Raw genomic sequence first — 21,126 nt, forward strand, 5'->3', positions numbered from 1 at the left:
GTGCTCCTGACTCCAGCCAGAGCTCAGTTTGCTGTGGCCACGGTCTGGGGTTGATGCCCAGAGGCCTCTTGTTCTGCTGTGGGGTCAGTTCCTGCTGATGTGTTTGCAAAGGCTCCAGAGGTGGGTACTCGTGGAACTTTTTATTACGTGTTCCTGAGACTCCCCCACCCCTTGGAGTGACTAGCTGGGTCTTTAACTCCAGGGAGTGGCCACACCCAGCTAGGGGAGCACAGTCCTATCTGCCCTGTAGAAAGCACAGCAAAGTGTCTGCTTTTGGCTTGATGTTTTTGCCGGTTGCCTGAGAAGTGATGGTGTAAAGCCATCACTTCACTGAACTACCGGGGCCCATCCCAGTGAGGAGGAGCCCTTACCTCTGCTTTGCAGATCATGAGGCCGTAACCCCGAGACCTGGATTCTCACGAGGGCTTCAGCCTGAGAGCTGTCAACATTGGTGCTGCTCGCCTGAGGAGCTGTGATCAACAGAGACAGGGAGTAAGAGCCAAGCACCCCAGCTGCAGGCCAGGAATGCAGGCAAGGGGAGGGTAGGAGGAAAAGGACCATGGGGTTAAACACCAGGAGAATCCAAGCAGGTGAAGTGAGCCCAGGCTCCAGCCAGACAGCCGCATGTAAATGAAATGAGCTCTGCATGGCTGTGACTTCCAGGGCTTCTCCAAGACAAACAGCCCCAGAAAAGCTCCGCTGGAAAGTTCTTGGTCTGCAGCAGTGAGTGGGCTGGGCAAGTGGCCTCCTGTTGGAGCTGCAGCCCAAGTCCTCGGGTTTCCAGCCAAACGTTGCTGCCAGTAGGAGGGTGGCTTGAATGCTGGGGATATGGGTGAGCTGTTTTGGGGGTCGGGGCACTTCCCACACACACAGCAGTGGGGACGAGCTGTCTGCCGGCTGTTGCACTGCTCAGACATTGCAGAGCAGAGGGGGCAGCTCAAGAGGAATGAGTCTGATTCAGCTAGGAACAAAGCCCTGGTGGAATATGAACTCCCTGGTGTACAAGACAGGCAGGGATTTCATGGCTGTTGCTGAAGGTGCTGGGAGAAGAGGGAGGCTGCCCCATACTCCAAGTTGCCCCGTAATGAGGCCCTGGGAGTTTGCCCTCAATGTCTGCCCCCCCACACAGTTTGCTCCAAAGCCTGCACTAACCTGAAGCTCCAAGAGGGGCTGTGGTGCAGGGACAGGGCCCTGACGCTGAGCAGCATCCAAGTCCCTGACCATCAGACTCAGAGCCACACTTGGGGCCTCGTCAGTAGTTCAGATTTCCACGGCCAGCCGTGAGGCACCAGCCCAGGCAAATGGGCCAGCAGACTCCATAGAAGGCACCTGAATAATAGATTAAGGGAAAGAGATTAAGAACGAGAAGGGCAATGAATAATTGAGAACTAATCAGAGACTGTGTAGAGTAACCTGAGACCCAGCGGGACTGCATTTAGGCAGAGGGAGATGGGAAGAGACACAGACCCATGCTGCTCAGGCCCACAGAGACCGGGCAGGGCTTGGGACGCCCAGGAGGTGGAGGTGGTGGCTGGAGGGCTGGCTGCAGAGTGGAGGGAGCTAAGGGTGGCTGGGCTCTCTTGCGGCATGACATGGAGCCATGGGTTATGGAGCAGCCAGGAACTCATGGTTTAGAAACCTGCTGAAAATATTTTGCCTTCTCCAGGCAGTGGCTTACGGTGAGTAGTGGCTACAGCTCGGCGCCCACGGTGATGGCACCCCTGCAGAGGGAAAGGATCATGTGCACTGCTATAGGCTCATGGGCCTAGTGCCCCCCACTGCATGAAGCCAGGATGAAATGTCCCCTTGCTGAGCTGGCAGCATGCAGCCTTGGTGCACATGGTGATGCAAGGTGTCCTCTGCCTGGGCATGGAAGTTGTCCTCTGCCTGGAAAGGGGCAGGGCTTTGCTGTCTGTCAGAGCCCAAAGCCTCCCTGGGAAAGCTGGAGCCTGCCCAGGGAAGAGCTCTGAGCAGGACCCAAGATCTGGAGAACTGTAACTGCTATGGCAGAGTAGGAGGCGTTGGGGCTGGTGGGTCCAAGTCTACATTAAAATTGCACTTTGTGTGCTCAGTTCTATCAGTGCCAGACTTAAGCTGTCTGCTGCACCTAGTACCAGCACCTTCCCACCGTCCTTAACCCTAACCCTCCCCTCCCCGAGGAGGGCAGCACTGGGCCCCTGAGGCACAGAGGAGCGTAATGCACAGCGGCTGAGCTGGAGCGTGGAAAAGATGCCCGAGCTGCAGAGGGCCACCCTAACCACTGGCCCATCCTTCCTGTCTTGTCCATCCCAGCTCAGCTGCTCCACCCAGGTGATGCCAAGTACCAGGAGCAAGCGGTGCGAGGGGTGCGTCACCGCTCTGTGCAGCTGGTGTGTGGGGATGTGGTCTCGCCCATGGTGGTGTTCTGGAGCTTCACCAAGCTGGGCTCTGTGGTGCCCAGGGCTGTCGCCATCAGCAACGGGGTGGAGGCCAAGGTGGAGAAGGCCTCCGCGGTCCTGGGGCAGGTGAGGCTGAGGAACGGCACGCTGGAGGTGAGTGACTTGCAGACGGCTGCCCAAGGGCACTTCATGTGCCAGGCGATGTATGAAGAGGATGGAGAAATCAAAGTGGGCTACTTCTACATCGAGCTGGTCGTGCTGGGTAGGTAGCGCGGCGCCCCTCTGCCTGGGACTGTCCGAACAAGTAACGAAGTACCATCCCCAAGCCACCGCCTGCTGTGCCCCTGCCACAGTCCCCAACCCCTCTGTAGCTGCAGACTCCTCAGGCAAACTGAGGCAGGGGACTGGGTTGCATCCAGCGCTGCAGGGTGGACGTGAACACCAGGGGCCCCAGTGCCCACTCCAAGTTTTTCCATCCGTGTGCAGAATAAATGACATATCTGCAAGGAGGCCTGCGCGGCTGTGAAGGAACCCGCTGCGGGTGCTCTGCAATCAGAGCGCAGCTTCCAGGGAGCGCTGGTGCCCCATCACCTCCTCCAACCACTGTCCTCGCACTGCTGCTCACCTGCCCCTCAAGTTGCTGACATGCTGCCGCATGCAGTGATGCTGGGAGGCCCGTGCGACCCGTTTGGGTTCCACCCTCCATGGTGTCTCCTGCAGGATGTGCTCCACAGCCTGACCCAGCCTGTCCTTATGGTACTGCTGCAGTGACGGACAGACCCTGCTGCGCTAGAACGAACGGGCAGACCTTGCCCCAAAGAGCTCAGCTCTCATTGCCTTAAAAGCGAGGGCATCCTCTGCTGCCTTCTGGAGGCTCTTCCGGCGGGTCCCGGGCATTGTCAGGAGCACCTGAAGGGAGCCCCTTGGCCCGGGTTGAGTGATGGGAGAGGGTGAGACTGCAGTGCTGCTGCCCAGCCTGCGCAGCGCCAAGCGGTGGGGGCAATGGCTTTTGCGGCTCTGCGCCCTGGTGTTCTGCACTCCTGTGCCTGGCTGGGCCCTGCTCCCCTGGTGCCCTGCTGTGCAGAATGGTGCCCCAGGCAGCCGTTGCTCACAAACTGGGGAAACACAGCTAGCATTCTGCTCTGCCATCTCAGCACAACAGCTGGTGATGTGTGCGCACCTCCGGTGCTGTGGCCAGGGGTCCCGCCTGGGTGTGCCAGAGCAGGGCTTTCCTGACGACCCCTGGGGGCCCATACCCTGCCTCTCCCAGCATCACCAGCCAAGCTCAGGCTCAGCTGCTCCCCCAGCAATGTGCCTGCTGGGTAGATGACTCTGACATATGGTGCTTGGTTCCTGGGAGGATGTCACTGACTCCTGGGCCACTGCTTCTTGCTGGTAAGTCCACGAATGGCCCATCGTGAGGGCTGTGCTCACTGCTCAGTCATCTGTCCAGAGCTCAGAGCCCCTCGCCTTGGCCATAGCACTAGCTGCAGACTGCTTTCTCATCCAGGTGGAATATTTCAGAGTCCTTTGGAGTCTTAGGCCAGATGGGACAGATTACATCTGTTAGTCCACCACTTGGGTAGCAAAGAATTTCTGTCCCAGTGCGTATTAATCCAGCTCCCTTCAAAGCTGAGTGAGCCAGATGCCGTTAGCATCATTACCCAGATCATGGGGAAGATAACGGGGAGAAATTTGGGGCCACCCAGTCTGCAATTGCAGAGGGCAAGCCATGTGAGTCTCTCGCATCGCAAAAAGCCAAGCAGTCCCGCAGCACCTCAAAGACCGACCATTTCTGAAACTTCTGCTCCTGCATCTGAAGCAGCGGGTCTGTCCCATGAAGCTCATCACCTAATCAATGCAATTGTTAGCCTTTAAGGTGCTGCAGGGCTTTGTTTCTTCATAATTCCCGAGAGAGAAAAGAATCCAGAGGCAAGGAACAATGGCTAATAATTAACTGGCTGATGGACGGGACACATTTGCAAACAATCCATTGCCTGCTTTGCCCAGCTGGGCTGATGAGGAAAAGAAGCTGTGGGGGATAATTCACCCTTCACACAGCTCACACACGGCTCACACAGCATCACAGAATTCCATCCTCCCCCAGAACCGCCACCTGCTCCAGGGATTCTGTGCTGTGCCTGCCCTGGGCGCAGTGACTGGCCAGAGGGTGGAGGTAAAAAGTCTCCTTTACAGATGGGGACCCTGCAGCGGGTGGGCTGAGTCAGCAGTTGCAGGATTAGCCCCTGACTTGGGCTTATTATGGTCATCATGTATTGCTGTGATGACACCGGGGGTGGCCCAGCACCCCAGTGCAGGCGGTACAAACACAGAGCGGACAGTCCCACCCCGTCTAGCTGAGGACAAGAGCCAGGCGGCCAGGGAGGAAGGAGCAATACCGGCTGGCCCAGCTGGCCATGGCCTCAGCTGCTTTTCATGTTCTTACAGGCATTGTGGCGGAGGTGAGCCCTGGGGCTCCCACCAGTGCTAGCAGTGACTGCAGGTGCTGAGTCCTCAGAGAATCAGGCCAGGGGTGTGTCGAGTTGGGCACCAAAAATCAGAGGTCCCTGGCAGCTCTGCCCACAGAGCTGGCACATTTTGAGCAGGGGGGAGGGGTGCTTGCTCCCTGGGGCCCACTGACCCACACCCTGCAGAGGCTTTCAGCCTGCCCTGGGCATGGAATCAATTGTGTGCAGCACCAAGGGGTGCCTCCAGCCGCCAACAGCAGAGGCTCAGATACCGCTGCCAGTGGCTCGCTCGCTGGAATGGGACCGAACTCACAGAACTGACAGCAATGGTGCGGACACCACTCCTCCACGCTGGACTGAAAATTCAGGGGGTGAGTGCCCACTGGCCCACACAAGTGGCCCTGCATCACCTCCAACTGCGCAGAATTGAGTCAGGTGCCCCAAATTCATGAGAGCAGCTTTACAATCCAGAGAGCTATGAAAAGAGCCTGGTTTGATGCTGTGGGGAGAGCTGTTGGGCTGGCTTGGGGCGCATTTACACACTTTTCTCCACAGCCACTTCACTTTATTCATACCAGCTGAGAGGCTTGTGTCATGCCAGGACTCCAGGAGCTGGGGCTTTAAGGAAAACACCAAGCGTCGGAAGGCTCACCATCAAACCACGTGCAATGGCATCGCTGCAGCCACCCGCTGGCCCCCCGGGCACCCGGGTACAGGCTACACGTTAGTCGCCACCCGACCCCCTAGGCCACGCCTTCCCCATGTGCTTGCCAAGGGCAGGCCACTGCTCTGGTGAGGGGAGAATTCTGACCTGGAAGCCTTTGGACTCGCCTTGCACTGGGTCAGCACCAGCAGAAAGGGACTGGATTGTTGAGGGAGCAGCTGGTGCAGGATGGGACGGGAGCCAGCTCTGGGGTTCCTGGGATGGAGGGTGTGGTGGGGGCTGGAGCAGACAGTTTGTGGGGGATCTGGTGGGTCAGCAGAAGCAGCAGCAGGTCAGCTCACACCTGAGGCATGTTCTTGGTCTCTCTTAGTGCCTGTTCCACAGCCCTTCCTGCAGATGAGTGACCCCACGCCGGTGGAAGGCGCGCCAGTGACGATGACGTGCGTGGTGAAGGAGGGGACGCCCCCCGTTGAGTTCTCCTGGCATCGCCACACCAGCCGGGAGGGCACGGTGGCAGTCACGGAAGGCGGCAGTGGGCTGCTGAACCTGACGACAGCTAACCGGACTCACTTGGGCTGGTACACCTGCACTGCCCACAACGAGGTCAACAGCCAGACCAGTGACAGGATGTATCTCGATGTCATTTGTAAGTGACCAGCAAACCTCCCCTCTTTCCGCTCTGCCCTCGCCCGCAGCGGCCTGATCCCGCCAGCGTCTGAGCGTCTGAAATCCCTGCCGAGGCCGGGGGAGTGGGGTGCTTCCCAGCTCCCAGCAGCGGGCCCCCACCGAGTGTCTCTTTTCCCCTGTGTCTCTCAGGGCCTCCCATCTCTCTTCCCCCAGCCCAGAGCCTGTGCACGCCCTTCCCAGGGACTCCTTGTGCATGGCTGCAGCAGCGTTGCAGCAGCTGCCTGGGACTTGGAGGAGGACAGAGGGTCTGGAACGGGAGTGAGCTTGCTGGTGACCAGCGAGGGGAGGGGGTGACATACGCCAGCCTGCCCTGGGGACCAGAGACCCCATGTCTCAGGGGTGAACCCAGCCACCTCCTGGGCTAGAGAGCCCCATGCCCTAGTCCTGCACCACAGAGATTCAGCTAAACGATCCAGCCTCTGCCCCCCACCCCGCACCCTTGGCCTGGCTCTGACTGCCCACTGCTTCATTCTGCAGATGGCCCCGATGAGCCCGTGATCAGCATTGAGCCGTTTGCCATTACCCAGAATGGCTTCTCAGCTAATGAGCAGGAGGAGGTGGTCCTGACCTGCCTGGCCCCCTCCAACCCACCCAGCCACTACATCTGGTTTTACAACAGCTCCCAGGTCCACTCTGGCCAGAAGTACGTGATAGCCAAGATCTCCCGCACCCAGACGGGCACCTACACCTGCCTGGCCCAAAACACCCATCTTGACACCCGGGCACAGACCACCGTCGTCCTCACTGTCTACTGTGAGTGCTCCCTCCTGCGGCCAGGCGCCAGGCCCTCTGGATGTGCTCTGTGCATGTGCAGCTGCATCCCCCCACTGGGCCCTCCCCTCTGTCTTCTGCATCCCTCTTCCTTCCTTCCTTCCTTCCTTGACTTGCATGGGCCCCTGCTAGCTAATGAGGTACCAGCGGTGAGGGAGGAGCCCCCCAAGCCAGAGAAAGGGGTGCTGAGGCTCATGAGAGGGACATAGATGCTTCTACCTCTGGTGGTCCCAAACGCACACATGAAACACGGTCCCCTCCTTTGTGAGGGCAGAATTGCCTCTTCCCCAGCACCAGTTGGGCCCAGGGCTCAGCGCCACAAGGCAGGGCAGAAGGCACAGCACTGTGAGAATGACAGGGGGCTGTATATGGCCTAAGGCAGTGGGTGCGTTCTCTGCAGCTGGGCTCCGGGGCAGTGGAGGAGCAAGGGGGCCCATGAGTTGTCTAGCAACTGATCACCAAGGGGGGTGTTTGCTGTTCCTGCTTGGCTCAGCTCTGCATTTGGGCTGCTGTGCAGTGGTGCACAGGATCCTGGTGAGGGCATGCTGGGGAGCAGCACAGGGCCTATTGGTGACCCTGCATGGACCCACCCAGCATATAAGGAGAGTGGAACTGTGTAAGAGAAGTGAATTCTAGCTGCATACAGACGCCTCTGAGCTAGCAGCTTCTCTGCTGCAACGTCTACCTGCTCCCCCATCATTTCTACCAGGTACCAAACCCTCAGACCCCTCTGGGAACAGAGCCAGCTGACTGAGGGACCAGGGAGAGGCCACCAGACCTTGCGGGGAGGGAGGCAGGCTGGGACGGAGGAGCTATCAGGAGGCACCAGGGAGTCTTGGCAGGTGGTTCGGGGGCTTGTCACAAGGGGAACAGAGAGTTTGGGCTGGTCTCTGACTGGGAAGGACAGGTCATGTGACGGGGGATTCCAGAAGCAGGAAAGGGTCAGCTCAGGGGGACAGTAGCCAAGAGGGTGCTGGACGGCTGTGGCAGCCAGCCAGAGGTGCCAACTGGCAACAGCTCAGTGAGATTATTAAATCTGGAGGCTGCTTGAAGAATCGGTGTCAGTTCACAGTGTCGCCAAATGTCTCTGGTGCTGCACAGCGGGGGAGACACCTTGCAGACTGTCCCAAGTGTGCCGGCACCTCAGAGGGACATCAGAGCAGCTCACTGTTCCATCCCCTGTGCGCCAGAGCGACACCAGCTCACTGTTCCATCCCCTGTGCGCCAGAGCGACACCAGGTCACTGTTCCATCCCCTGTGCGCCAGAGCGACACCAGGTCACTGTTCCATCCCCTGTGCGCCAGAGTGACACCAGGTCACTGTTCCATCCCCTGTGCGCCAGAGCGACACCAGCTCACTGTTCCATCCCCTGTGCGCCAGAGCGACACCAGGTCACTGTTCCATCCCCTGTGCGCCAGAGTGACACCAGGTCACTGTTCCATCCCCTGTGCGCCAGAGCGACACCAGCTCACTGTTCCATCCCCTGTGCGCCAGAGCGACACCAGCTCACTGTTCCTCCCCTGTGCGCCAGAGCGACACCAGCTCACTGTTCCATCCCCTGTGCGCCAGAGCGACACCAGCTCACTGTTCCTCCCCTGTGCGCCAGAGCGACACCAGCTCACTGTTCCATCCCGTGCGCCAGAGCGACACCAGGTCACAGTTCCAGCCACTGTGAGCCAGAGCAACTCAGTGACCTTGAATCTCTGCCCTGTCACCAGCATGCGAAACCACTTTTCTTCTGGGAGCCACCTGACCCAGGCATCAGGCCTTGCAGAACGAGGGGCACACCCATTCCTTGCCCCCACCTCACACATCGGGCAGAGCTGTCCCTGGCTCAAGAACCATGCTGGGGAGCAGTCTCATGGTGCTGGAGGGACAGCCATGTGCCTACGGGACCTGGACCTCTGCTCTCCATTAGTTGCTCAGGCTCCCAGCTGGGTGCTGATGGCAGCCAGGGCCCATGTGGTGCATCCCAGGTTTAGCAAGTGAAATGCACTTTGCAGGTGCCGAGCACCCTGGGCTCTCCCAGCTCTGCACCACTGCGCCTACAGAGCCGGCAAGGGAGTCAGTCTCCTTGGGAAGAACCCCCAGAGTTAGGAGGCTCCTGGACCCAGTACCCCTCCTGTGCCCGGCAGCCCCCGGCAGCACGCCTGGTCTTCTACCTGGTGCTGCTGATGCCTCTTGCTCTTGATATAATCTTTGCCCCATGCACAGATTTGCCCGAGGGGAAGCCCAGCTGCATGCCCGTGCCTGCTGCCAATTTCCAGGACATTGCTCTGCAGTGTTCGTGGCCTGGTGGGTTCCCTCCAGCGCGGCTACAGTGGGTGAGATCTGGGCAGGAAGCAGACGCTGCGGCGTCTTTCTCCAGTGCCACCAGCATCCAGCGAGGAGCAGATGTCCGGAACGGCAGCTCGTACACCTGCCTTGCCTCCCACCCAGCGCTCAGAGCGGACGCGGTCTGCATCACCACTGTGTGTGAGTACCCCTGCCCACCCCATGGTGCCACCCACCAGCAGAAACACCCCTGCCTGCAGGGCCCATGCTCTATCCCCCACTGGTGGAAATGAGTGCCCAGCTGCAGGTGAGAGCAGGTCTCCCTTCTTCCCGGCCATTTGGGGCTCCCGGGGGGGATAGAGCAACTGTTGGTCTTGCACACAGGGTGCAGGGAGTTGCATGGCTGCCGTGCAGTCACACTGCTCATGAGGGTGAAGTGTTGGGGCTGGCCTGGCCTGGCCTGCTCTCATTCGCAGCACTGACAAAGGGAAGCCTAACTGCTGGTCCTACAAGTGAGCTGGCTGCAGTGACCACAAGGCCACTCCCTGGGCCTGCTTGTATTCTTGACTCACGTCATTCTGGGTGGTGGTGGTTGTGGGTTTTGTCTGTGGGGGTCCCAAAGGCCATGAACTAACTTGCAGGGTCTGCAAAGCCCTGCTGTGGTGCAGGGCACATTGCGTCCTACTGACGGCTTTGCACGAGGAATCAGCTTAGTGTCACCATATAAATGTCCCGGGGCACAGACACGCAGCTGCCACCCTCCTGGAGACCTGGAGAGGGGCAGGAAGGTCCCCCCTTGTGTGGAGGAATGTTGGAGAGGTCGTGGACAGTCCCTGAGCAGCGAGAATACTCCTGGGCTGGAGAGCTCAGGGCTGCACCCACCTTCCCCACCAGGGCATGGGGGTTTTCTGAGCCTTCACTGTCTTGGCTTGGCAAGAGTCCTCCCCCCCCACAGTGTTGGAGCTCCATGGAGTCCCACCCGGCCAGTGAGCACTGGTCCTCTGGGCACATACCTCGTGAGGCGAGCCTCCGTCTGCAGAGCTCCTGGGGCAGAAGGTGGCACTGGGAACCCTGATTCCTCCCATTTTCTGTGGGGAGACAAAGCACTGGGACCCGCACAAAGGGCTGCACAGCATCACCTCCAGGCTGGATGTGGGCAGGGGCCTTGACTCAGGTGCTGCTGTCTCTGGTCCCAGGGGTCCCCAGGGGCAGCCCCACCTGCTCGGCCATGGCCACCAAGCAGAACGAGTACCTCATGCTTTCCTGCGACTGGGCTGGAGGCCTGCCCCGCATCGCGCTCTGGTGGAGAGACTGGCGCAACCGCGTGCTGGGCAGCTTGAAGCCCTCCAGCAACATCTACGTCATGCACTCCAACAGCACCCTGGGGGGCAAGGAGTTCACCTGCCTGGCAGCCCACCCTCTGCAGGCCAGCGCCAGGGAGTGCCTTGTCCGGCTGGGTGAGCAAGCCAGCAGCTGGGCCTGCGGGTGGGTCATGGCACACATTTGGGGCTGGCTGGAACCCTGCCTGAGAAGCAGCATCCATCACTCGGCAGCCAAGTGGCTCTTGCTTTGAGCCAGCCCTGGGACCACGATGGCAGGGAATGGGATGAGCTGTGGAGCCCTCCCCCGCCCCTTCTGGGATAATGGGGCCTGTTCCTGAGGGTGCAAAGCTCTGTCTGCCCCCTGGAATTGCTGCACCCCACAAGGCAGGGCCAGGGGGGCTGAGGAGGATCCAGGGGAAGGGTGCTTGACCTGGCAACTGGGGCACTCAGAACAAGTATTAGGAGAAGCAGCCCAGGCATGATGGAGACCTCAGGGGCCTGGGGCAGGAACCACCACAGGGTGAGTGAAAAGACAGCTGGCTCATGGCTCAGGCTGCAGAGCAGACACATTCTCTCTCTCTGTGTGAGGGGGCTCGGTGCCATTCCTTGGGCCAGTGACCCATCCCCAGGTGTGTGGGTTACAGCGGCACATGCCCAGCTGGGTGCTTTCCCTACACCGGTGGCTGGCGGCCTGGCTGTGACCACCCTGCACCTGTCAAATGCTGCTTTGGAGCCTCAGGAGTGGACACCCACACCTCTGGCTGTGGTGCTGAGGGGCTGCTCCCTGCTGCGGCGGCAGACCACAGTGGTGTGCAGCATGGCTCAGGCCTGCAGCATGCAGGCAGGTGCCGGGGCTGCGGGTGAAAGCATGGCTCTGCTGAGCTGCTGTGCCAATGGCCTAGGGGCCCCAGGACAGCAGCTCACGGGAGTTCCTCACACAGGGCTCTCGGTTTGCCGTGCAATGCATGCCTTCACAAGGCAGCACCTCCCCTGCCTTCTGGGCCCCTAGGCAGCCCCTGGCATCACCAGCCATGCACAGAGGCGTGCAGGGCAGAATATGGCCCTGCCCTGGAACTGCGACTTAGTTACCATCCCTAGAGAGGTTGCATGAGCTGGGATAGATCTGGTTCCTCTCCCCAGGCCAGGACTTGCTGCAGGTCTCACGGGACAAATCCCCTCACTAGGCTAGGACGCTGCAGAGTTCATAGACCAAAACAGTGGTCGCCCCAGACTCATGGGCGCAGACCCCTGCTCTGCTGGGACGCAGGCATCCTGCCCTGGGGCAGTTCACACGCCGTGCCCATCTCTCTCTCTCTCTCTCTCTCTCTCTCTCGACCCTCTGGACAGAGGTTCCCAGGCTGGCGGCTGAGCGCACGGAGGTGTCGCTGTTTGAGGGCGGTGAGGCCCAGCTGGCCTGCACCCTGCAGGGGCCACACCTGGGCTCTGAAGTGTTCTGGTACAACAACAAGCACCAGGTGATCCGGTCGGACACTGCGCGGTACAGGCTGCAGCAGGGCAGCGCCTGGTTCAGCCTGACCATCCGGGACACAGAGTGGCTGAGGGACAGCGGCACCTACCACTGTGCAGCCGTGAATGCCGTGGGCAACGCCACCCTCCCCATCAGGCTCCATGTGAAGAGTATGGCATGGCTGGGTGGGACCTCATGGGAGCCACTCTGGGACAGGGCAGAGCATTAGAAGGAGGCCAGGACTGGTGGGTCAGGAGATGTGGGGGGAGCCCTGTAGCAAGGCTGGAGGGGAAGTGGGTGGGGAGTTGGTGGTGCGCACGTGGTGCATGGGGGAAAGGAAATGAGGGAAGGGGCTGAGGGGGGGAGGCAGGGGTACTCTGGGGAGCATGTGGGTGGGAGGCCCTGTTCCTGCTGGGTTTCGTCCTGGGTACGCATTGAACACGTTGCTCGAGGCAAAGCCATGTCAGAAGGGATGGAGCTCGAGTGAGTGGCCAACCCACCCCTGTCCTGCAGCAGCACCAACAAGCCTCTGGATGGGCCTCCCTGCCACTCTTCAACAGCGGTAGTGACAGTGCTGCCCTCCCTGGTCCCTGCCCCCGGCCCGGGCGATTGCTTCCATTACTAACCCACCCTGACAGGGAGCTTCTCCTTAGGTCCAGCCGAAATCGCCCTCGTGCAGCCTAAGCCCAGCCCACCCTAAGCGCCTTGTCCTCTCCTCAGAAGGCCATGAGAAGAGCTTTCATCCCTCCCCCTTGTAACCTTTCCAGGTACTTGAGAGCCGCTGTCACTTCCCCTCTCCTCTTTTCTTTTGCAAACCAAGCAGGCCAAGTTCTTTCAGTCCTCCCTCATCACTCATGTTCTCTCGAGCTTTCGTTGCTCTCGTTGCTCTTCTCTGGGCCTTCTCCAGCTCCTCTGCCTCATTCCTGAAATGTGGGGCCCAGAACTGGACACAAACTCCAGCTGAGGCCTAATCAGCGCAGAGCAGAGTGGAAGAATTACTCCTGCCTTGCTCACAGCACTCCTGTTAATGCATCCCAGAAGCGTGTTGGCTTTTTTGCAACAGTGTCACCCTGCGGACTCACATTCAGCTTGTGGTGCACGCTGACCCCAAGCTCCCTTCCTGCAACACTCCGTCTTGGGAGTCCCTTCCCTCTCTGCATGTTCCTTCCTGAGTGGAGCACCTCATATTTGTGCTGGTTGAACTTCATCCCGTTTACTTTGGAAGGTTGGGGCTGCCCGGCTCTCTGCCACCCGGGAGGACGGGGCTGCCCGGGTCTCTGCCGCCCGGGAGGACGGGGCTGTGCCGGGGCTGCCCGGGTCTCTGCCGCCCGGGAGGACGGGGCTGTGCCGGGGCTGCGCGGCTCTCTGCCGCCTGGGAGGACGGGGCTGTGCCGGGGCTGCGCGGCTCTCTGCCGCTCGGGAGGACGGGGCTGTGCCGGGGCTGCCCGGCTCTCTGCTGCCTGGGGAGACAGGGGCCATGGTGCAGTGCCCAGGTCTCTGGCTGCCACGTGTTCTGACTGGCTGGGAAGAGTGGAGCAGCACCATGCACTGGCACAGGGCAGACTCAGAGCCCTGGGGGTTTGGGGCAGTAACCGGGGGGCGGAGGGGGGGGCAGATGTGGCTCCACAGGGGCTGCAGAAAGAGCAAGGCATTGGGCAGAAAGGGCTGGGCTGGGGTGCTCACCCACCAGCTATGGCACCAGTGTGGGCATTGTTGCCCACCTGAGTGGTTCTCTCGTGAGCAGTGTGGGAGAGAAAGGGACGGAGCCTGTGCAGCGACGCGCAGAAGATGAGGTGACACTGTGCCTGTGTGTGTGATGTGCTGGTGTCAAGCGTCCGGGCATGTGTGCATGTGGCATGGGGTGGGTGCATGCCCGATCGGCTGGCTCTCTGGGTTACGGCTGACACACACCCTTCTCTCTGCAGAATACCCGGTGCCCCCCAATGTGACTATCAGCAAGCTGCTCTACAGCCGGCAGCGCACTCAGGTGCAGCTGGAATGGGTGACGCAGGGCTCGGGGAACCTGACCGGCTTCGTCGTCCAGAGGCAAGAAGCAAAGAAGCCCTCACTGGGCCTGTCACGCTCGGCAGCCCGGGCCTGGGAGACGGTGGCCAGTGACATCGAACCTGACATCCGGGACCACAGGGTGGGCGGTCTGGACCCGGCAGTGGTGTATGCTTTCCGCATCCTGGCCGTCAACCACCGCACCACTGGCCACCCCTCCGAGGTGAAGACCCCAGGTGAAGTGACCAGGCCCTGGGACTGGAGCAGGAGCTCCCCAGCTGCAGCGGCTAGCCAGGGTCCCACCAACATCCCCAGAACCTCAGCCTGTCTCCCCAGCGTGGGGCAGGGGACCCCCCTCGGGCGGGGGCAAAGTGGGGCAGGGAAGCCAGGCTGCTGAGAATGGTGGGTGTATCTCAGCCCCTTCCCAGCTGGACAGCAGGGCTGGCAGGATTAGCATTCAAGCCCCGTTTCTTCAGCCAGTGCTTTTTGGATCCATCTCATGCTGGGCTGAAGGGTCTGGCCAGCAGGCGGCTCGCAGGCCCCTGCCCTCACAGGCTATGGATCTCGGTATGGCGCAGGCCAGGCTGGGTACATCCTTGGGGCAGCGGGACTGAGGGGCAGGTACTATGGGCCTGCGCTGCGCCATAGAGAACAGGGAGACTGCACTGGTATCTCAGTACGAGGGTGGAAGGGAGGGTGTGGGCACCTTGAAGGATTGGATTGGGGATAGGGGGTGATGGCATATGATGTATGGGAAGTTGCGGGGGGGGGGGGGGGGGGGGGGGGGAGATGTACTGGGATGCGGGGGACGGTGTCTTGTGTCGGGGTACAGGGCTGAGGTGGTACTGGGGTGCGGGGGATGGTGTCGTGTGTTGGGGTACACGGCTGAGGTGGCACTGGGGTGCGGGGGATGGTGTCGTGTGTCGGGGTACAGGGCTGAGGTGGTACTGGGGTGCAGGGGGATGGTGTCGTGTGTCGGGGTACACGGCTGAGGTGGTACTGGGGTGCAGGGGACAGTGTCGGGGTACAAGGATGATGTGGCACTGGGGTGCGGGGGACAGTGTTGGGGTACATGGCTGAGGTGGTACTGGGGTGCGGGGGATGGTGTTGTGTGTCAGGGTACACGGCTGAGGTGGCCCTGGGGTGCAGGGGACAGTGTTGGGGTACAGGGATGATGTGGTACTGGGGTGCAGGGGACAGTGTTGGGGTACACGGCTGAGGTGGTACTGGGGTGCAGGGGATGGTGGTGTGTGTCGGGGTACAGGGATGATGTGGCACTGGGGATGCAGGGGATGGTGTCGTGTCAGGGTACAGGGATGATGTGGCACTGGGGTGCAGGGGACGGTGTTGGGGTACGGGGGGACCTCCATGGGCCAGTAGGGGTTTCCTCCTATGGCCTCTGCAGGCCTCCCCCCGCCTCGGCCCCTGCAGGCCTCCCCCCCGCCTCGGCCCCTGCAGCAATGCAGAGGATGCAGAGGCCCCAGGCTGGCTCTGGGGAGGGACGCCAATCGCTGCGGCCCAGAGGACGCCAGCGGGTGCTGTTGGTGCCATTGGGAGCCTGGGGCATGTCTGTGCTAACGAGAGCCTGGACAGGCTGTGGGGTGGGGTGGGGGGCTGGCACCTTGTCATTGGCGTTGCTCCCTTTGGGGCTAGTGGCCCTGTTTGGCTGCCAGCCCATCCCCACCCCCACGTCCATGTGCTGTGACCTGGTGGAACCGGGCTTGGCCATGCGAGCTGGGCCGAGGCCGGTGCCGGGGCTGAGCACAGCCCTGCCCAGCTGGCTTGGCCTGCGGGCCCTGCCCCAGCCCTGGCGTGACAGCTGCTGGGAGTCCCAGCCCGGTGCCGGGGTGCGGCTGGCTGAGGCACACAAAGCCCTCAGCCCAACACTGGCCTCCCTGCATTGGTTACCATGGGCAGGGGCTGGTCTCCAAACAGGCCACACCCCCCCGCGTGTGATCAGCCAGTGAGAAGTCACCCTGATGATGCAATGGACCTAGCGCAGGCCTTCATTGGCTGAGGGCTGATGCCCTGCTGGAGCGACGAGCCAGGGACATGCAGCTCCCATGGAGGAGCCGTCAGCCTCGCTCCTCTCTAGAGCCGCAAGAGGCTCCAGGCTGAGATGCAGCCCGGGTGAGCAGGACACTGCCCACTGCTCCGCTTCTCCCCGTGCCTCTTCTGGAGCCCTCTGCGCTGCCTCTTGCTATCGCTGCTTCTCCGCTTGCACCCTGCATGGCCCAGCCTGCTGTGTCTCCCTTCCCGCTCACCCCGCTGCATGACTCCCGGGCGTGGGTTCAGCTAATAAGGGTGCTGTGCAGTGCGGTCTGAATGGACCCCGTTCCCACCGGGCTTCAGTGCGACTGTCGTTGCTGTTCCCCATTAGCTCATTACGCTGAGTGCACCGTTTCCTGCAGACCATTGTTCATCTCTGGGCCGTGCACCCCCCATCCTCTGGCTCCAGCTGCTGCAGCACAGCCCCAAGCACTCACTCCACTCACTTGGTTGTCACTGTCGGCAGCCCTGGCTGGGACGAGTGGAGCACCACCATGCACCTCGCCCCGAGGCTGCACCGCATTGTGTTAGGAGCTGTACAAACCATAGGGCCTAGCTTTTTTTTGCTCTAGTGCTGAGCACAGCTCTGTCCAAGCACCGTGCGAGCTCGGCTCCAGGAGAGAGAGCTGAGGGCTGGTGGGCCCTGGGCAGCATGAACAGGCACCTTGGTTGTGCCCTGATGGGCTGAGCTGTGTAGCGCAGCATGGCCCCTTGGCCTCCCTGAGGTCAGCATGTGGGCTGCAGAGCCTCCACCACAGCGGCAGATGCATGCAACAGGGCAACCCCGGCGTGCACCTCCAGTCCCAGGCTAGCAACCCCCCCCAGGAGCTGTGCACACACAGGGCACAGGTGGAGCCAGGGCTGCTCCACACTGACATCCGCTTTAAAACCTGCTTCACGGACACGTCGCCTAACAGCTCCCTGCGCGGTGCTGCAGGCGGAACAGGAGCTGCTCCTGCTGGAGGCCGCAGATGGGAGCAGAGCAGAGGCCCATGGCCTTGGGAGACCCAGACTGTCGGGTGTTGTCCAGAAGCAGGCCTTACAGTACATTAAACCACACCCAGCACCTCTGCCAGGCAAGTCAGTCTCAGTGTATGGGGGAAACTGAGGCACGGGCTGGCAACCCAGATCACCCTTCTATTCACTAGCAGAGCTTGGAATAAACCAGGGGTCCTGACTTCAGTCCAGTACTGTGTACGTAGACCGGGCGGGGGGGCGCGGGACGGGACGGACGATGACGACATGACGACGGATGCGGCCCAAGCGGGGGGGGCAGCAGTTGCCTTGAGCCCAGCCCCCAGCAGCAAAGTGCAGCCAGACAATAGGAAACAATAAGCTATGGTGCTGATGAACCACATCACACTGAATGCAGATTGGGCCACTGCAGGGCGGCAGCCCAGCGTGGCTTGGCGCAGCAGTTAACAACAATGCATTTAAAAATCTCCTTTGCTCTTTGGAAGGGGGATTCCTTCTGCTGTGTGGGATGGTGCCTGGCCGCAAAAGCTGACACCATAAATAGACTGGGCAGAGTATGGCTCTATTCTCGCGGTGAGAGGCAGAAGGAACCAGGCTCAGACCCTCAGAGTGGGCAGGGGTCTACTGACTGAGGTTTCCCTCAGTGTGTGGTGCTGCAATTGCTTCAAGGAGCCGGCCACAAGACTAAGTAACATGCCCAAGGTTAACAAGGGCAGCAATGGCAGAGCTGAGAATTGCCCACAAGGCTGCCAGATCACAAACCTGTGGCCCAAGGAGGAGCCCATCTTGCTTCCCAGTGCTAGCCATGCCCACCCCTCCCCCAGCCACCACACACAAATGGAGGATGCCTGTGGTGGCGTTCCTTGCGGCCGCGCCCCCCCCGGCCCTGCCCCAGCGTGTGCTCAGCTTAGCTGTAGCAGGACTCTTAGGTGAGGGCCAAGCTCTCTGCTCAGAAGGGACTGTACAAGCTGTGCAGGGTTTGCCTAGGAGGGGCTCCAGGGCTGGCCCAGCCCAGCCGGGAGGCGCTTACAAATGGCACAGTTGCCCTCCCCAGGGGCTGTGTCCATGCCCCTCCCAACTGTGTGCCATTTGCAGCGCTGGGTGCCTTGCCACCAGGTCCCACAGGCTGAGGCTTCACTTAGGGCCAGCCCCATCCTCTTGCTCACTCTGTGGGTTCTGAGGCCTGCCAACAGCTGGACAGTGGGCCACGTCCCTCTGGCGCACTGCCCCAAGCCTGGCCTTTTGGCAGGTGGACTGTCCGCAAGTGGCTAGCCATGTGCTGCACCGCAATGGACTCCTCCTGCGTCCCTGTGCCAGGCTGCGCAGCGCCCACCCAACCACGCCGTGCACCTCCACTGGCTGGCCTGGCCTGGATGCCCCTCACCTGAGCACTTTGAACCCCAGGCGAGCAGTGAGTCGCTGCTGCAATTGGGCAGCAGTGTGCGACATGCCCCCCCCACCCCAACAGCCCCAGCCATCACAGCTGAGCGAGACCAAGTGGGCCTGCCCTGCTCCCAGCTACACGCTCCAGTCAGTCATGGCAAAGTCTCAACTCCCAGCTGTTTACGAGCACATGCTGCGGTGGTTACCCGGGGCCGTTCACTGCTCTGCCACTGACATGCTGCCTGGCCTTAGGCAGCTCCCTTTGCTGCTGAGTGGATCGTCTCCCCACGCGTGTGACGCGTCTGTGAGGCAATTGGGGGTGGGGGCAATACAGCACCTCCCTTTGGCACTGTCACACAGCACTTCCGGATGCCGCTGAGGGCTGCACGGTGGGACAGTTAAGCTGCCCTCCCCAGGCGAGTGGCGCCCTAGCTCTAGCAGGCTGCTCTGGGCTGGGCTGCGCGATGCTGATCTGGTGCCTGCTGTCTCTTCTAGCCGACCCCCCGTTCAATGCCTACCCTGCAGTGGTGGGCGCTGCAGTGGCCGGGATGGTGGTGGCAGCGGTTGCATCACTGCTGGCATTTCAGTACATCATCCGGCACCGGGAGACCAACCCACGTGAGTGGCGGCAGGAGGCACAGGGATGGGGGTGCTGGGGGGGGGGGGGGGATCTCGTCACTGCTGCTGGGAACAGACCGGGGGGGCGGGGGGGCGGGCGGCGTCTTGCTCAGGGAGCCTGGTCAGGAACGGGCACAGGGCTAGAAATGGCAGCAAAGCCCCAGCAGCTCACTGAGCCCCAGCTGCGAGAGCAGGCACCCTAGGCTGGACATATGCAGAGAGCGTCTGGGGAGACGGGCAGCAGTGTGCCAGGCCGGGCAGACCTGGAAGGCAGCATACCAAGTCAAGCCTGTGGGCAGTGTGCCTGGCAGACAGTGGCGCAGAGGGCAAAGCTGCTGCTCCTGAGCCAGTGGCAGGATGCTGTCTGCAGGGCATCAGGTGCAGGAGTCCTTTTCGGCAGGTGCGGCGGTGCATTACCTCCGTGTGCCAGGGCCCGTGATGTGCTGCCAGCTGGCACAGGGCTGTGGCTGGCCTGGTGTAGGGCAAGGCCAGGCCTCAGGCTGATTCCTGCCAGAGCCCCAGGTCAGGCAGGTGCGGGGGGGGGGGGCTGGTGCTGTGTGATGTAAGGGGGTAAGGCTTACACCATTGTCTCCTTGTGCTGCTCCCCAGGGCTGCATGACCTGCTCTTCGGACTGTAAGTGCCCTGTGCCCAGCTACCCCACCCCTGCTGCTCCCCGGCCCCTTCCTTGCCTGCCCGACTGGCCAGTGGCGCTACAGCCCAGTGGCCCTGGGGTGTGCTGTGAGCGCCTGGCCCCGTCGCCCGCCCCCCCGCCCCGGGCAGTGCTCATGAGGCACCAATCCAGGCCAGTGCCTCGACGGTGTGCAGGCTCCAAATGTGCACTGCACGCTGGGCCAGACCAGGCTACAGCCTAACAGGCACCAAGAGAGCTGTCCCATACAGCAAGGACCGGACCCACCCAGCTGCCTGCTCGCCACCCCCCCACCCCGGCCAGCCACGCACTCCATTCACACGTGCCCCCCGCTGCTTATGACCCCCATCCCATTGGCCTGGCTGCCACAGCTCTGCCTTAGCACCCAGCTCCGCACAAAGGGCCACCCACAGGCCCTCGTGTGGGTCACAAGGACAGTTTTTAGGTACATTGCACCCCCTGTCCCAGGGCTGGCCCTGATGCGCACGAGCACATCCGCACGCCCGACGATGCAGAGAGCGCTGCAGGTGCAGTGGGTGAGACAGGCGGCGCACCTGGGGGCACATTGCCCACAGCCCCCTTTGCCAGAGAGCCACTGGCAGGTAAATGGGCCACAGGGGCAGCCAGTATGCCAACGGGAGTGGGGCGGGCGGGGCGGCGGTGCTGCTTTGCCCTTGTGCTGTATTTGAGGTCATGTGCAGCTGGTCACTTAAATCATTGGCCATTGTACATGGTGCCCGGCTTTGACTGGGCAAGCTCACAGGGGCCAGCGATGAGCCGCCATGGCCTAGTGTGGTTCTTCCTGACCCTGCCATTGACCGGCTGGCTAGTGCCATGGAGCATGAGGCTGGATTGCCGTGGTTTATGGCAGTAGCATGGGGCAGCCTTTAGGGCAGGTTGGGCTTGGGGGGGGGGGCGCGGGGTTCCAGGAGGACCCAGGTGCTGCGCCCAGGCAGGTCACAGGCTGGAGCAGCCAGCTGGCTGATTGGCTGCGTGTGTGTGTGTGTCTCTCCCTTCTGCAGAGTGCCACCCAGCCCCCCCTGCAGCCATCCAGGAGGGGCCCCCAGCTCTGGATCTTCCTGCTGATGACCCTCCTGTTAATATCACCATCACAGTGACTGCAACACCCTGATTCCCAGTGGGCCCCTGCCAGACCTTCCCACATGAGAGACTGCAGCAAGGCGCAGGAAACTGGCTTGTACAGCCCCCCCCACCACCCCGGCATTCCCCTTGTGCCCCAGCCTGGCATGGCCAGGTCCTCAGCCCAGGTAGCAAAATGCCCTGGCCGGACTGCAGGCAGGGGAGATGGCAGGTCATTGGCAGGGCACAACAGCACTAGCAAAGGGAACAGCTCTATGCACCAATTTCTGGGGGAGCTGTGTGTGCTCCAGGGAGTAAGGGGCACAGGCCTTGGG

The 21,126-nt window shown here is 61.5% G+C and overlaps 1 protein-coding gene across 1 annotated transcript; it reads left to right on the forward strand.

The window, feature by feature from the left end:
* Positions 1-2,378: 2,378 nt before the first annotated feature.
* On the forward strand, positions 2,379-20,843 carry VSIG10L2 (V-set and immunoglobulin domain containing 10 like 2). The gene is made up of 11 exons (XM_074976738.1): positions 2,379-2,640; positions 5,881-6,156; positions 6,675-6,950; positions 9,183-9,443; positions 10,439-10,699; positions 11,912-12,202; positions 13,958-14,272; positions 18,939-19,061; positions 19,671-19,695; positions 20,180-20,313; positions 20,734-20,843. Exons 1-11 carry the CDS (start codon positions 2,394-2,396, stop codon positions 20,841-20,843), a joined length of 2,319 nt encoding a protein of 772 aa, XP_074832839.1. The 5' UTR covers positions 2,379-2,393.
* The last annotated feature ends 283 nt before the right edge of the window (positions 20,844-21,126 follow it).

This window comes from Carettochelys insculpta, chromosome 25 (genome assembly GCF_033958435.1).
Source record: "Carettochelys insculpta isolate YL-2023 chromosome 25, ASM3395843v1, whole genome shotgun sequence".
NCBI classification, from domain to species: Eukaryota; Metazoa; Chordata; order Testudines; family Carettochelyidae; genus Carettochelys; species Carettochelys insculpta.